Source organism: Rhinoraja longicauda, unplaced genomic scaffold, assembly GCF_053455715.1.
Source record: "Rhinoraja longicauda isolate Sanriku21f unplaced genomic scaffold, sRhiLon1.1 Scf000585, whole genome shotgun sequence".
NCBI classification, from domain to species: domain Eukaryota; kingdom Metazoa; phylum Chordata; class Chondrichthyes; order Rajiformes; family Arhynchobatidae; genus Rhinoraja; species Rhinoraja longicauda.
This window is the reverse complement of record NW_027601801.1, coordinates 31,745-48,437: the sequence shown is the minus strand read 5'-3', so window position 1 is coordinate 48,437 and position 16,693 is coordinate 31,745. Positions and strand designations below refer to the sequence as shown.

At 43.0% G+C, this 16,693-nt stretch overlaps 1 protein-coding gene across 1 annotated transcript in view; it reads right to left on the bottom strand.

The window, feature by feature from the left end:
- LOC144591111 (bifunctional 3'-phosphoadenosine 5'-phosphosulfate synthase 1-like) overlaps positions 1-16,693 on the bottom strand; it is a gene marked incomplete at its 3' end in the record, with an annotated part of 49,825 nt that overhangs the window by 10,885 nt on the left and 22,247 nt on the right. Inside the window, exons 7-9 of the mRNA XM_078395428.1 lie at positions 15,997-16,108; positions 15,249-15,454; positions 9,012-9,147 (exon numbers count right to left, since the gene is read on the bottom strand). Of these exons, the coding sequence (XP_078251554.1) occupies positions 9,012-9,147; positions 15,249-15,454; positions 15,997-16,108 (454 nt within the window). The remainder of the gene's footprint in view (positions 1-9,011; positions 9,148-15,248; positions 15,455-15,996; positions 16,109-16,693) is intronic.

Genomic DNA, 16,693 nt, shown 5'->3' with positions numbered 1-16,693 from the left:
GCCCATGTTTGACCTGACATCCAAACACCTAATAGCATCTGAAATCAATACAGAGAAAGCCTGGGGAAACTCCCTCCTGCCTATGTACCAGTGTGCTGCCTCTTCTGTACTGCTGGTGAGACAGGACATTGGCAGGGATGGTGATGGAGGTGTCTAGCACCTTCTCTGGAAAGTATGATTCTGTGAGGATGACAATGTCAGACTGTTGCTCGACTATACTGAGATAGTTCTCCTAATTTAAACACCAGCTCCTAGATTATCGTGGGGTGGACTTTACAAGATGAATGGGCCTAGAGCATGCTTGACATGCCCTGTTTCAGTGTCTAAGGTGGACGTTAGATGATCCTTTTAGTTTTCTCATTTACCCGTTTTTAAATGGTAATTTCGACTAAACAAAGTTTGGCGCAAAGGTAGAGCTGTTGCCTTACAGCGCCAGAGGCCTGGGTTTGATCCTGACTGCGCCTGCTGTCTGTATGGAGTTTGTACTTTTAAGAGGCAAACCTATCGCTTTCACATTGGGAGTCATATAGGGCAGACCTGGCAAGTATGGCACATTTATTTCCTCCCCTGAAGATGGCCATCACTATTTAAACTAACCTTTTGTTTCATTTTCAATTCCAGATTATTAACTTAATTCAAATTTAAAATCATGTCTCTGGATTGGTAGTCTAGACTAGTTCAGGAAGTTAACCGCTACACCAGCACTATACCCTGTTTCTGTTCCACTAGAATTAAAATAACCTGTAACTTTTGGTCAAATTGAAAACCCTGTTCACTTTCTTTTTATCTCTTGGTTGGTGTTTTCAAAAAGTGCAACTGCTCTTCAAACTATTTCTTTTCAGGCACTCTAAATAGATCCTTAATCTATTCTCTCACATTTCCATTATTATCCTGAATTACTTCCCCACTTTCAATGCCACCCCTCACAAGAGTAAAATATTTGTACAGAAGCTGTCATCCTCTCTGCCAGTCAGAAATACAAAATCTTCACAACACCACTGGCTCAATGACAAATTATGCTGCCACTTCTAGTCCAAATGGCCATCTGTTTCTGATCATTACAACAGATGTTGGCGGAAAACAAACAAATGGAAAGCTACAAACTAAAACAATGCAAAAGAAAGGATTGTTCTAGGATGTTCCAAGGCAACAAACATGGCTCACAACATGGCCGGAGCTCCTGGTGCAGTCTTGCATCTCTGCGAATATCCAGAATAAGAACCATGTCACAAGACATATGGCTGCCAGGTGAATGCTCCTATTAAATGTGAAACTTCAGCAAGATCAGAACAATGTAACCTGATTTGCTTAGAAAATGAACTTTCTAATTGCATAAACAATATGCTCTAGAGAGGAATGCTTCTAAGTGAACTAAACATGCAATTATTTTGTTGAATGGACGCGCATGAATTAAGAGGTCTTGGAGGATCCCAATATGCAATCTACTTTCAATAACTATGCAGAATAAGCAGATGAACAATGTTACACTGTATTGCTACACCATGAAGAGGTAAGATGATGAAAAGGAGGCAAATGATAAGAGAAAGTTTACATAATTGAGTTCAATGATTTATGAACCAAGTTCCAACTGGATTAAGAATGTGACTAATTTTGTAGCAAGATAATTCACAGTGCTTTCTTGGGAGGTTCTACCGAATCTGAGGGAGTAATGCAATTGAAATCTATTCATCCCATTTTGGCTTCATTCTTCACCTTTGGAAATCTATGGGTTATTAAACCAATTGTAGCTAAAATCCACAAATCCACTTTGTGTAAATATAGCTACACTGAGATTCTGTTTGATGCTTCCCAGTTTATAGGCTCAAGAGGGAAATCAAATCAAGCATAAATAGTGCTGGTTATTGTGGTTCAACTGTAGATAAGAGCTTCTTTGTAAATGAAAGTTGTCAGTTCATTTTTAAGTATGTGGTTAGTTGCCCCAGCATGTTTGTGAGGAACATCATTTCAGCATGATTATATGGCTGAATGACTCCAGTATGTTTTTTCTCACATACCATCACAATAAAGCTTGCAACTCAAACTAAATAAATACTAAATGACGTCAAGATGTGGAGCAAGTAGTCTGGTGGACAGAAGATAGACACAAAAAGCTGGAGTAACTCAGCGGGACAGGCAGCATTTCTGGAGAGAAGGAATGGGTGATGTTTTGGGTCGAGACCCTTCTTCAGACTGGTGGACAGATACTGAACTAAAGTGGAACTTGGGCATTCTGTATTGTTGCACTCGTTAACTACTCAGCACTCAAAGGGCAACAACAATTTGATACAGAGCAGAATTACTGACAATGGAACGAAAACAATATAACTGCATTAGTGCAAAAATATGCCATTTTCAAACAAGAGACACAAAACATTCTCCACAATAATTCTTAACAGTGGCACCCTGCAAGGCTGCATTCTCAACCCGACTATAATTCCTAGACATTCATCGACTTCAAGATGCAGCGTGGAGTACCAGTCTGTTTAACTGGTAATGAAGTATTGATAGTCGTAGAATCATAGAAGCATGGAAGCAGGCTCTTCGGCCCAACTGCCCATGCCAACCAAGATGCCTCGTCTACACTAGTCCTTCCTGCCCATATCCATCTAAACCTTTCCTATCCATGTCCAAATGTCTGTGAAATGTTGCTAAAGTACTTGCCTCTGTACTACCTGTTCTGACTGCTTATTCCATGGTTGAAAGCTTCAAGTCCTTAGCAGGACATATCATAGTCATAGAGTGATACAGTGTGGAAACAGGCCCTTCGGCCCAACTTGCTCACACCGGCCAACATGTCCCGGTTACACTAGTCCCACCTGCCTGCGTTTTGTCCATATCCCTCCAAACATGTCCTATCCATGTACCTGTCTAACTGCATCTTAAATGTTGAGATAGTCCCTGCCTCAACTACCTCCTCTGGCATCTTGTTCCATATGCCCACCATCTTTTCCTCTTCACTTTAAGCCTATGTCCTCTGGTCCTCAATTCACCTACTCTAGGCAAGAGACTCTGTGCATCTACCTGATCTAGCCCTCTCATGATTTTATACACCTCAATAAGATCACCTCTCATCCTTCTGCACTCCTAGGAATAGCGTCCCAGCCTACTCAACCTCTCCCTATAGCTCACACCCTCTAGTCTTGGCAACATCCTTGTAAATCTTGTAACATCCTTGTAACTTCCTTATAATATCACTAACAATTCAAACAAAACACGGAGGACAGGCTTGGATAGAGCAGATGTGGAGATGATGTTTCCACTATTGGGCGACTCTAGAACTAGAGGTCATAGCCTCAGAATTAAAGAACGTTCCTTTAGGAAGGAGATGAGGAATTTCTTTAGTCACGAGGGTGGTGAATCTGTGGAATTCTATCCCACAGAAGGCCGTGGAGGTCGTCAATGGATATTTTTAAGGCAGAGATAGATAGATTCTTGATGTCCAGGGTTAGAGGGAGAAGGGAGGAGAATAGGGTTAGGTGTGAGAGATAGATCAGCAATGAATGAATGATGGAGTAGACTTGATGGGCCGAATTGCCGAATTATGCTCATTTTTCTACTTATGACTTTATGACAGAAAACACGACGAGTCTCTAATAACTTATCAATTTCCAAAGATGCACCATAGAAAGCATTCCATCCGAATGCATCAAGGCTTGGTATGCTAATCCCTCTCTCTAACACCACTAGAAATTGCGGAGAATTGTGAACACAGCCATCATACAAACCAGCTTCCTCTCTCATTGACCCCCTGCCTCTTGCTGCCATGGGAAAGCAGCCAACATAATCAAGGACCACTAACACCCCAGTCATTTCCTCTGCTTCCCTTTCCCCTCGGACAGATACAAAGGCTTGAAAACATGTGCCACCATATTGAAGAACAGCTTCTTCCCCACTGTTATTAGATTCTTAACAAACCTCTCATATGCCACGGATGAATTCATGATTTTCCAATTTACCTCGTGTCCATTGAAGTTTAGTTTTATCTGCACGTACTCTGTCCTATAACACAATATTCTTCACTCTGTTCATTTTCTTTTATGCACTACCTAATAGAGTCAGAGTCATACAATGTGAAAACAGTCCCTTCGGCCCAACTTGCCCACAGCAACCAACATGTCCCATCTGCACTAGTTCCACCTGCCTGTATTTGGTCTATATCCCTCTAAACCTGTCCTATCCATGTACTTGTCTAATTGCTTCTTCAACGTTGCGGCATTCCCTGCCTCAACTACCTCCTCCGGCAGCTCGTTCCATACACCCACCACCCTTTGTGTGTAAAAGTTACCCTTCAGGTTCCTATAAAATCTTTCCCCCTTCATCTTAAACCTATGCCCTCTGCTTCTCGATACCCCTACTCCGGGCAAGAGACTCTGTGTGTCTACTCGATCTATGTACTCATGTATGAAATGATTTGATATGATATGATATGACTTGCCTGAAGTGCACTCAGAATGTTTTTCACTGCACATGTCTTAATATAAACCAATACTAATACTAAGTGCAGAAGAGCAGTCCAGGTTCTTGTGTTTTGCTTCCACCTTGTGGAGAACTGACCGACTCCAATTTGATTATTTGTAAGGAGGGTACTTGGAAGTAATAATTAACTTTGAGGGGCAATACTTTTGGGATGAAGCAACCGGGGTTTTATAATGTTATGTTTCTTCTTTAATTGTCGTCCTCAAAGCATGGACAATTTTGGAAGAAAGCCCATTCTTTCGTAAGTGGGATAATTCCAGTTTGTTTTCTACAATGGTATAAAATGGAGAATTCCGGGAAATTTACGTAGCAATAATCAAGGGACGTTGGTATTGTTGGAATCGGGATAGCTAAAGATGCGGAAGATATGCAACCATACCATTGGGTTGACTCAGGTTTTAGTCACAAGAGTTTGGAAGTTTGAAAAGGGACTTTATAATCTACATAATTATAACAGATTAGATACAGAAGGATGTTCCTGATGACTTGGGAGTCCAGGACTATGAGTCACGGTCTAGGGATAAGGTGTAACCTATTTACAACTGAAATAATGCAAAATGTATTCTTCTAGAGAGCAGTGAACCTGTGGGTTTCCACATAAAATAATTGAAACCACTAAATCTATTCAAGAGAAATAGATCGGATAGATGCACAGAACCTCTTGCCCAGAGTAGGTGAATCAAGGACCAGAGAACATAGGTTTAAGGTGAAGGGGAAAAGATTTAATAGGAATCTGACGGTTAACCTTTTCACACAAAGGGTGGTGGGTGTATGGAACAAACTGTCACAGGTGGTAGTTGAGGCAGGGACTACCCCAACATTTATGAAGCATTTAGTCTGGCACATGGATAGGACAAGTTTGGAGGGATATGGGCCAAATGTGGGCAGGTGGGACTAGTGTAATTGGGGCATGTTGGTCGGTATGGGCAAGTTGGGCTGAAGGGCCTGTTTCTACGCTGTATCACTCTATTACTCCATAAAAACCTGGGGATTAAGAGATATGGAGAGAAAGCTGGAACAGGGTTTTGAATTTGGATAATCAGCCATGATCACCTTGAATGGTGGAAAGGCTTGAAGGGCCAAAGAGCCTACTACAGTACCTATTTTCCTGCCTTCCTATTATTCTTCGCTTTCTGCCATGGAACTGGAAGTGCACTCAAGGTAAGCTCAGTGAATTGCTGCATTTAATCCTGCTAATAGCAGCCAGAGTAGATGAACTGTTTCAACTGATGAAGTAATTTTCTCTGCCATGCCTAAATTAACTATTCTAAATGAACAAACATCTTTTTTGCCGGTGGCAATGCTGCTACATTTCAAACAGCTTTCTATGTCATCCCATGCAAATGGGTGGAAGAATCCGTAAGTTAACGCTGTGGACGTGAATTCAACAATCTCAAGGCACTTTAATGTTGGTGTTGTGTCAGGTTATCATCCCCAAACAGCAATGCTGCTCCTACTTGTCAGCTATCAATCAAAAGTAACATCACCAAGACTGCCAGTGATTCTGACAATACACCATTGACAAAGTAGTTCAGAGATACAGCGTGGAAACACACATTTCGGCCCACCAGACAGGGTTTTCATTGTGAATGGCACAGCCCCGGGGGAATGTTGTAAAGCAGAGGCATCAAGATGTGCAGGTACATAGTTCCTTTAAATGGTGTCACTGGTTGATAGGGTGGTCAAGAAGGCTTTCTGTACATTGCCCTTCATCAGTCAGAGTAGTGAGTATAGAATGCGGGATGTAATGTTACAGTTGTACACATTGGTGAGGCTGCATTTGGTGTATTGTGTTTTGTTTTGGTCATCCTGCTATAGGGAGGCTACACTCGTCCCCCTGCAGGACCTATATATCAGGAGGTGCAGATCCAGAGCAAGCAAGATCATGAGGGACCCCTGCCACCCCAGTAACGGACTGTTCCAGATGCTACGATCAGGCAAACGCCTCCGCTGTCACGCTGTAAAAACGGAGAGGATGAGACGGAGTTTCTTCCCACAGGCCATCAGGACTGTCAACTTTTATAACCCCAGAGACTAAATTTTTGTCTACACTATAGTAACTTATTAACTTTATTTATATGCTGTAACTGTAATTCTTTTTTGTGTACAATCCGCAGGCATTGCCACTTTTATTTCACTGCACATCGTGTATGTGTATGTGACAAATAAATTTGACTTGACTTGACTTGACTAGCTAAGCTGGAAAGATGCAGAGAAGATTTATGAGGATGTTGCCAGGACTTGAGAGCCTAAGCTATCGGGAGAAGCAGGACAAGCTATGACTTTATTCCTTGAAGTGCAGGAGGCTGAGGGGTGATCTTATAGAGGTGTATAAAATCACAGTGCTGTAAGGTAGAAACTATACCACTGCGCCACCGTGCTGCCCAGTGAATTAAAAATTAGTATAAGTAGAAAGGACACAAGACTACCAAGTAGAAGGACATAAAGTGTTGGGAGTAACTCAGCGGGTCAGGCAGCATCTCCACAGAACATGCAACGGTGGAGTTTTGTATTGGGACCCTTCTTCAGACTGAGTCCTTGACTAAGTAGAAATCCATTACTACCCAAAAATCAGTACATTGATGAGCTGCTGAAGATGCAAGCTCACATGTATGAAGTATCAAGCTGGTGCATTACCGCCACTGCACCATCAGATCATCTTCAAATACAGAAATAAAAACCTAAGCTGGAACTCCTCTGAGGTACTGAGAAATTGTTGGAGGTGGCAATTTTCAGATAAAAAAGTGATGAACTAAAGACCTATTTGCTCTCACAAATAGATGCAAAAAGATTCCAGGCCGTTGTTACAATGAGCATGCAGTTCTCATTAGTGCTCGGGAAGTATTTATTCTTGATCAACATCACTCAAGACAGATTGTATGAATATCATCACACTTTAGTTTGTGGAAGCTTACTGTGCACATAATGATTGCCACGATTCTACAACATATCATTGTGTAGGTTTGTAAACCACTTGTGTAGGAAAATAACTGCAGATACTGGTACAAATTGAAGGTATCACAAAAAGCTGGAGTAACTCAGCGGGTCAGGCAGCATCGCAAGAAAGAAGGAATGGGTAACGTTTCGGATCGAGACCATTCTTCAGGCTGAAGAAGGGTCTCGACCCGATATGTCATCCATTCCTTCTCTCCTGAGATGCTGCCTGACCCACTGAGTTACTCCAGCTTTTTGTAAACCACTTTGTAGTTTCCTTACCTGTGTTGTGGACAATGGATAGGTTACAGCTTTGGAAGCTGACAAAGGGCAATGTCATTAATTCATTCTAGATCAGCCTTGGCAATCCTCAAAGGTCATGCATATTTTGACGTTTAGCTTGACTACTAAGTTTAAATGATTTTGTAGATGCTTCAAATATAATTGATCTTCCAATACCAGAGTAGATTAATTGAGGACCAGAGGACATAAGTTTAAGGTGAAGGGGAAAATATAAATAGGAAACTGAGGGGTAACTTTTTCACACAAAGGATGGTGGGTGTATGGAACCAGCTGCCAGAGGAGGTAGTTGAGGCTGGGACTATCCCAACATTTAAGAAACAGTTAAGATAGGTACTTGGATAGGACAGGCTTGGAGGGATATGGACCAAACGCAGGCAGGTGGGACTAGTGTAGCTGGGACATGTTGACCGGTGTGGGCAAGTTGGGCTTTGGGGCCTGTTTCAACACTGCATCACTCTATGACTATGACATTGTTAGTTTAGTTTAGAGAAAGGATGGAAGCAGGTACTTTGGCCCACCGAGACCGTGCCAACCAGCAATCACCCATACACTATTCCTATTCTATACAATAGGGACAATTTTCAGAAGCCAATTAACCTACAAACCCGCATATCTTCGGAATATGAGATGAAAGCAGAGCACCCAGAGAAAGCCCACGCAGTCACAGAGAGAACGTACAAACTCCATACAGTCAACACGCATAGTCAGGATCGAACCCGGGTCTCTGGTGTTGTAAGGCAGCAACTCTACCACTGTGCCGCCCTGCTAATGGAATAGTGGGAAGAAGGGAATGAAAGAATCTATATTTTGTTGGCTTGAAGGAGCAGATGTCGTTTTGCTTGTGGTTCCATTGTAACTTTCATGCATTTAACCTTACTTTGTGGTCACTTGCGTAATCCACAATAATATTTTGCAACCTCTGGGTCCAGAGGAAAAAATGCTGGCAGGTTGAGCCAAGCAGAAACAGCAAACCACATGAATGGTAAGGGATTGGAATGGCAAGTCTGAACAAAAGGTTGCTAACTTTTAAAACCAATTAGCCATCACAAAGGAACTGGCAGTTTCCCAAGTTTAATGTTCATCATCAAACAACCTACAAAAGCTTAAGTCTCTATGACATTTGTTTTCAAGCGACCATACTGTAAATAATATAAGAAAATAACTGCAGATGCTGGTACAAATCGAAGGTATTTATTCACAAAATGCTGGAGTAACTGTAAATAATGATTATGTTTATGAATTTGAACCATCATACAGAGTATGGAAACAGTCAGACAAAGAAATATATTGAGACTCACCGGCGTTCATTGCTTTAAATTTCTGCTTTAGTTCCCGTGGTGTGAGGCGATATTGATCGAGTCCATCATTCCAATAAACACGGTCAAGAACTTGCAAATCTCCACCGACCAACCATTTGCCACTCTGCATCACCATCTGTTGGTTCCATAAGGGTAGAGAAATCAATCACTGTTACGTTTCAAAACAGCCAAGCAATAACAAACTATAAGCAGGTGAAACTCAAAAAGACTCTAGATGCTGGGTCGACACAAAATGCTGGAGTAACTCAGCGGGACAGGCCAGCATCTCTGGAGAGAAGGAATGGGTGACGTTTTGGGTCGAGACCCTTCTTCAGACTGATGTCAGGGGAGTGGGCGGGACAGAGATAGAATGTAGTCAGAGACAGTAAGACTGGTGGGAGAACTGGGAAGGGGTAGGGGATGGAGAGAGAGGGAAAGCAAGGGATATTTGAAGTTAGAGAAGTCAATATTCATACCACTGGGTGTCAGCTACGCAAGCAAAATATGAGGTGCTGTTCCTCCAATTTGCACTGGGCCTCACTCTGACAATGGAGGAGGCCAAGGACAGAAAGGTCAAATTGGGAATGGGAGGGGGAGTTAAAGTGCTGAGCAACCAGGAGATCTGGTAGGTTAAGGCAGACTGAGCGGAGGTGTTCAGCGAAACGATCGCCGAGCCTGCGCTTGGTCTCGCTGATATACAGGAGTTGACACCTGGAACAGCGGATACAGTAGATGAGGTTGGAGAAGGTGCAAACGCTCAGTCCGCCTTAACCTACCTGATCTCCCTATCGAGACCCTTTTTCAGACTGATGTCGGGGGGGGGGGGGGGAATAGGTAGATAAGAAAGTGAGAAGGTGTGAAAACAGGACATAGGGAATGGAGATCAAGGAAGATGTAGAATAGATCATTGTTAGCTGGGAAAAGGTAATAAAGCAAACATGTACACTACATGCCGACGACATTATATCTCTATTTGCTTTGTTGTTACCTTCTCCCAGCTAACAATGATCTGTTCTACATTTTCCTTGATCTCCATTCCCTTTGCCCTGTTTTTACACCTTCACATTTCCTTATCTATCTATCTCCCTCCCCCGACGTCAGTCTGAAGAAGGTTCTCGACCCGAAACGACACCCATTCTTTCTCTCCAGAGATGCTGCTTGTCCCTCTGAGTTACTCCAACATTTTGTGTCTATCGTAGGTATGCAGGCAGTTCTGTTGTGCTGCTGCAAGTAAGAATTTCATTGTTCTATCTGGGACATATGACAAGAAAACACTCTGAACATAGTTCCTTGAAAGTATCGTCACAGATTGATATGGTGGGCAATAGAGTGGTTGAGGGATAAATAAGATCTCTGATACAACTTAAGTCTTTGATCAAATTTTTGGACATCAGCATTCAGGAATCGCTTCTTCCCTTTTGTTATCAGACTTCGAAACTTTCCTTTCATAAGGTAGGGTGCAGTCCGGATTCTGCAGACATTGGACATTTTCTCTGGAACAGTTATGCTATGATGCTGAGAACTATATTCTGCACTCCGATATCTTTCTCTTCATTCTAAATTTTGTACTTGTGGCTGGCTTGATTGGTTCATGAACTGTATTATCTGATCTGCTTGGATAGTGTGCAAACAAAAGCTTTTCACTGTACCTCAGTACATGTGTCAAAAATAAACCTAAACCTCTTGTAACTAAGTAGATTTTATTTGAAAATGTACGTGTGAAGTGTCTAGATTAGTTAATTTTGTATATGGCTTTGAGAGATATTTTGTGGCTTTGTGTGATACTCGTCGACTCCAGTAGTACATTGTGGACTGACCAAATCTCATTGCTGCATTCACATTTACTACAGAAACCTAACTAGTGCATACTGCTGAGGGATAAATAATGTTTCAATTCAACATCCCCAATCACCACTTATTCAGATGTCACTCACTCATGTGGCCAATTCAAATTCCTGCATTTCTTACATGAAGCATACGCAGTCACAAGTTATAGGAGTAGAGTTAGGCCATTCGGCCCATCGCGTCTACTCCGCCATTCAATCATGGCTGATCTCTGCCACCTAATCCCATTTTCCTGTCTTCTCCCCATAACGACACCCATTCTAATCAAGAACTTGTCTATCTCTGCCTTAAAAATATCCATTGATGGTTTCCACAGCCCTCTGTGGAAATGAGTTCCAGATTAACTACTAGACTGTGGGCCGAGGTGCCTTTTTGTTTCATGTCATGACCCACATCCCATATAGACCTGTATTTATAACATATTGTGTAAAATATTATAGAAATTATATCTGAAACTCGTCAAGAACAAAACCTGCACATATTTTTAAAATAGGGAAAAAACCTCCAAAATCTTGTCAATTTTCCAAGTAGTAATTGACCAATCAAAGCACATTTGCCATTGAGTCGGACGCTAATTGACCAATCATGTGCTACGTTTCAGGCTAGCTAGGCAGGGAGCCCACTGAGATCATGACGGAGAGTATTTTGTCTATCTTCGGTTTAAACCAGCATCTGCAGTTCCTTCCTACGCACTAGCACAAAGGAAGATGGTTGTGGTGACTGGAGGTCATCTCAGCCACAGAACATCTCTGCAGGAGTTCCTCAGCTTCGTGTCCAGGGCTCAGCCACATTCAGCTGCTTCATCAATTACCTTTCTTTAGTCGTAAGGTCAGAAGGAGGGATGTGCGCTGATGATTGCACAATGTTCAGCACCATTTATGACTCCACAGATACTGAAGCTATTCTACGTCCAAATGCCGAAAGACCTGAGCCATGTCTGACAATAGGCTGATGGCGGCAAGTAAGATTCACCCACACAAGTGCTAGGCTGTGACAATAACAAACAAGAAAATCCAACTATCATCTCCTGAGGTTCACTGGGATTTACTTAACCGAATCCGCAATATAGATATCTGGGGATTATCATTAACCAGAAACTGAACTAGATTACTCTTTACACAAAGTGGCTAAAAAAGCAGGTTGGGGGCTAGTAATCTTGCAGCAAGCAGGGTGGCATGGTTGCGCAGCAGTAGTGTTGCTGCCTTACAGCACTTACACTGCCAGAGACCCAGGTTCAATCCCGACTATGGGTACTGTCTGTAGGGGGTTTGTACGTTCCCCCCGTGACCTGCGTGGGTTTTCTCCGAGATCTTTGGTTCCTTCACACACTCCAAAGACGTAGAGGTTTGTGGGTTAATTGGCTTGGTATAAATGTAAATTGTCCCTAGTGTGTGTAGGAATAGTGTTAATGGTTTGGTATAAAAGTAAATTGTCCCTCGTGTGTGTAGGATGGTGTTGAGGAGCGGGGTTCGCTGGTTGGTGCGGACTCTGTGGGCCGAAGAGCCTGTTTCCACACTGCAACTCTAAACTAAACTAAAGCAAGCAACTCCCCTCCTAACTCCCCAAAACCTGTCCCCCATCGACAAAGTTCAAGTCAGGAGCGTGGTGGAATACTCTCCATTTGTCCAGATAGACAATAGACAATAGACAATAGGTGCAGGAGTAGGCCATTCAGCCCTTCGAGCCAGCACCGCCATTCAATGCGATCATGGCTGATCACTCTCAATCAGTACCCCGTTCCTGCCTTCTCCCCATACCCCCTCACTCCGCTATCCTTAAGAGCTCTATCCAGCTCTCTCTTGAAAGCATCCAACGAACTGGCCTCCACTGCCTTCTGAGGCAGAGAATTCCACACCTTCACCACCCTCTGACTGAAAAAGTTCTTCCTCATCTCCGTTCTAAATGGCCTACCCCTTATTCTCAAACTGTGGCCCCTTGTTCTGGACTCCCCCAACATTGGGAACATGTTATCTGCCTCTAATGTGTCCAATCCCCTAATTATCTTATATGTTTCAATAAGATCCCCCCTCATCCTTCTAAATTCCAGTGTATACAAGCCCAATCGCTCCAGCCTTTCAACATACGACAGTCCCGCCATTCCGGGAATTAACCTAGTGAACCTACGCTGCACGCCCTCCATAGCAAGAATATCCTTCCTCAAATTTGGAGACCAAAACTGCACACAGTACTCCAGGTGCAGTCTCACCAGGGCCCGGTACAACTGTAGAAGGACCTCTTTGCTCCTATACTCAACTCCTCTTGTTACGAAGGCCAACATTCCATTGGCTTTCTTCACTGCCTGCTGAACCTGCATGCTTCCTTTCATTGACTGATGCACTAGGACACCCAGATCTCGTTGAACTCCCCCTCCTCCTAACTTGACACCATTCAGATAATAATCTGCCTTTCTATTCTTACTTCCAAAGTGAATAACCTCACACTTACCTACATTAAACTGCATCTGCCATGTATCCGCCCACTCACACAACCTGTCCAAGTCACCCTGCAGCCTTATTGCATCTTCCTCACAATTCACACTACCCCCCAACTTAGTATCATCTGCAAATTTGCTAATGGTACTTTTAATCCCTTCGTCTAAGTCATTAATGTATATTGTAAATAGCTGGGGTCCCAGCACCGAACCTTGCGGTACCCCACTGGTCACTGCCTGCCATTCCGAAAGGGACCCATTTATCCCCACTCTTTGCTTTCTGTCTGTCAACCAATTTTCTATCCATGTCAGTACCCTACCCCCAATACCATGTGCCCTAATTTTGCCCACTAATCTCCTATGTGGGACCTTGTCGAAGGCTTTCTGAAAGTCGAGGTACACCACATCCACTGACTCTCCCTTGTCAATTTTCCTAGTTACATCCTCAAAAAATTCCAGTAGATTTGTCAAGCATGATTTCCCCTTCGTAAATCCATGCTGACTCGGAATGATCCCGTTACTGCTATCCAAATGCTCAGCAATTTCGTCTTTTATAATTGACTCCAGCATCTTCCCCACCACTGATGTCAGACTAACTGGTCTATAATTACCCGTTTTCTCTCTCCCTCCTTTCTTAAAAAGTGGGATAACATTTGCTATCCTCCAATCCACAGGAACTGATCCTGAATCTATAGAACATTGAAAAATGATCTCCAATGCTTCCACTATTTCTAGAGCCACCTCCTTAAGTACTCTGGGATGCAGACCATCAGGCCCTGGGGATTTATCAGCCTTCAGTCCCATCAGTCTACCCAAAACCATTTCCTGCCTAATGTGGATTTCCTTCAGTTCCTCCATCATCCTAGGTTCTCCGGCCCCTAGAACATTTGAGCACATCTTCAACGATACTCAAGAACCTTGATACCAAACAGGGCACAGTGGTCCTCTTAATTGATACCCATTCACATTCATCCACTCACCCCACCCCTGACACAGAGTGGCAGCAGTTTGCACCATCTACAGGATGCTCTGGAGCAAGTCATTGAAACTCTTGAGAAGGCACCTTCCAAATCCATAAGAAGGACTAGGGCAGCCAAAGCATGGAGACACCACCACCAGGAAGTTGCCCTGCTAGACAGACACCATCCCCACTTGGAAACGTGTCCCTGTTCCTTCACTGTTGATGGGTCAAAGTCCTGGAACTCACTCACTCACGAACAACACAAGGATTGCAGCGATTCAAGAAGGCAGCTCACCTGCACCTTCTCAAGAGCATCTAGACATGAGTAATTCAATGCTGGCACAGCCTGTGATGCTCACATCCCTTGAATGAATGTTTTAAATAAAGAGTGCATTCATCGATACCAATTTAAGAACGGGAATTCACAGATTAAGAAGTTCTCTGTCCAATTTAGTTTTCATATCAACACAAACAGAATATCTCTGCAGTAAATCCTGGCAAAACCCCGCAGTTCGTGTTCAGAATTCTCTCTCTGAGCTCCCGGAAAGCCGTGGAAAAACCAGGACTGGAGCAGGCCAGAGCGGGGTCTCGTGGATCGACAGAGCCCGCGGCTGACTTTTTCTAATTAGCTTAATTAATTAATGTGCAACTTTTTGCACTGACGAGTGATGAATTCCTTCTCAATGATTTTTTTACCTAAATCTGTGCCAGATTTCAAGTAGGTACCAGCGATGGGGCACAAAAGTCATAATCTAGACACATTTTCAATGTTCGGCCCGCCTCACCTTGGAGCTCACCTTTTTAAAAGAACACCCTTTAATTCTGAGACTAATACCTCTGGTCCTAGTCTCTCCCACCATTGGAAACATCCTTTCCACATACACTATCTATGCCTATAACTTTGCCTATGCCTATACTATCTGCATTATATCAACAGTTATCTTAACCTGAATGTCATACAGATCAAAAGATAGGAATAAAATCTTATATTTAGCAGAACCTTAATGTAAGGGTGTTCTTTGCAGGTTGTGCCCCACTGACGGGCACAGCGCTCCTCATTCCTGTGCTCGTAGAATTCCGGGTTTCGAAGGATAGCCACTCGGCGCCCATCATACACCAACGCAAAGGCAGTACAACCATCCAACCGTTCTTTGTCTTCGTCCATCACTGTCAGGACAATGGGCACTGACAGGTTAATGAGACCTCCTGTCAAGGAGCAGAAGAGAGCATTAGCTATAAGGAGGTTGCACAAACTATGATTGTTTTCTATGAACTTCAGAGGTTAAAGGGGAGACCTGATAGAAGCTTATAAAATTATGAAACATGGAAAAATAGGTGCAGGAGTAGGCCATTCGGCCTGTCGAGCCAGCGCCGCCATTCATCATCTAAAACCAGTACCCGTTCCTGCATTTTCCCCATATCCCTTGATTCCAAATATGAATTCCATTTCTCTCTGCATAGCTGATATAGCTGTTGCCTCACAGCGACAGAGACATGACCTCCGATGCTGTCTGTGTGGAGTTTGCACATAAAGTTGGATGAGTACAGGAATATAGTGAATGGTTACATCTGCATTTATAGCAGCTGACATTTTATTAAACTTCTACAAGCAACATTCACAGTTTCTCACTCCATGAAATTTACAACTGCCACAATAAGAATGTGTAAACTTACATGTAAGGGAAAGGTATTCGTTGTCTGCAATATGATTTGAGCTTTAAACTCACACCTAACGAATGAAATCTTACCATCCAACAAGCAGCCAAAATGAAGACACTGCAAAAATTCTCGCTCTCGCATGAAGCCATTGAGTGGGGTAGCCCAACCCTCAGCCAGAACCTGCACCCACTGCATATCCACCTGGAACAGAAAAAGAGAAGTTGCAGAGGATTTATTTTCAAAATAATTGTGATCAGCTTTTGTCAGAACAAAACCGTGCAAAATAATATCTACCGTGGTCCTGAACATGTAGGGGAATGATTCTAATAAATTACTTGGTCCAGATCCAAAAGATAGCCTATCCATCTTCTCTGGAGATGTTGCATGACCTGTTGAGTTGCTTCAGCACTATGTATCCTTTTTATCACACAGGAATAGGCCTTTTGGTCCACAATGTCCATGCTGAACATGGTGCCAAATTAAACTAATCTCTTCCTGCAAGTATTCCATATCCTTCCATGCTCTCCACATGCTTAACTAAAAGCTTCTTAAATGCTACCGTCGTGTCTGATTCCACCACCACCCCTGGCAGCGCATTCCAGGCACCCACCACCCTCTGAGTGGGGGAAAAAAAACACCTTTATGTATCAGGCTCTCCCACTAGTGAAAACGCCTCAGCATTTAACCTGTCAAGCTCTTTAGGATCTTATATGTTTGAATAAGGTTGCCTTATTCTTCTAAACTCCAAGAGATACAGGGCCAAACCGTTTAGTCTCTCTCAGTAGG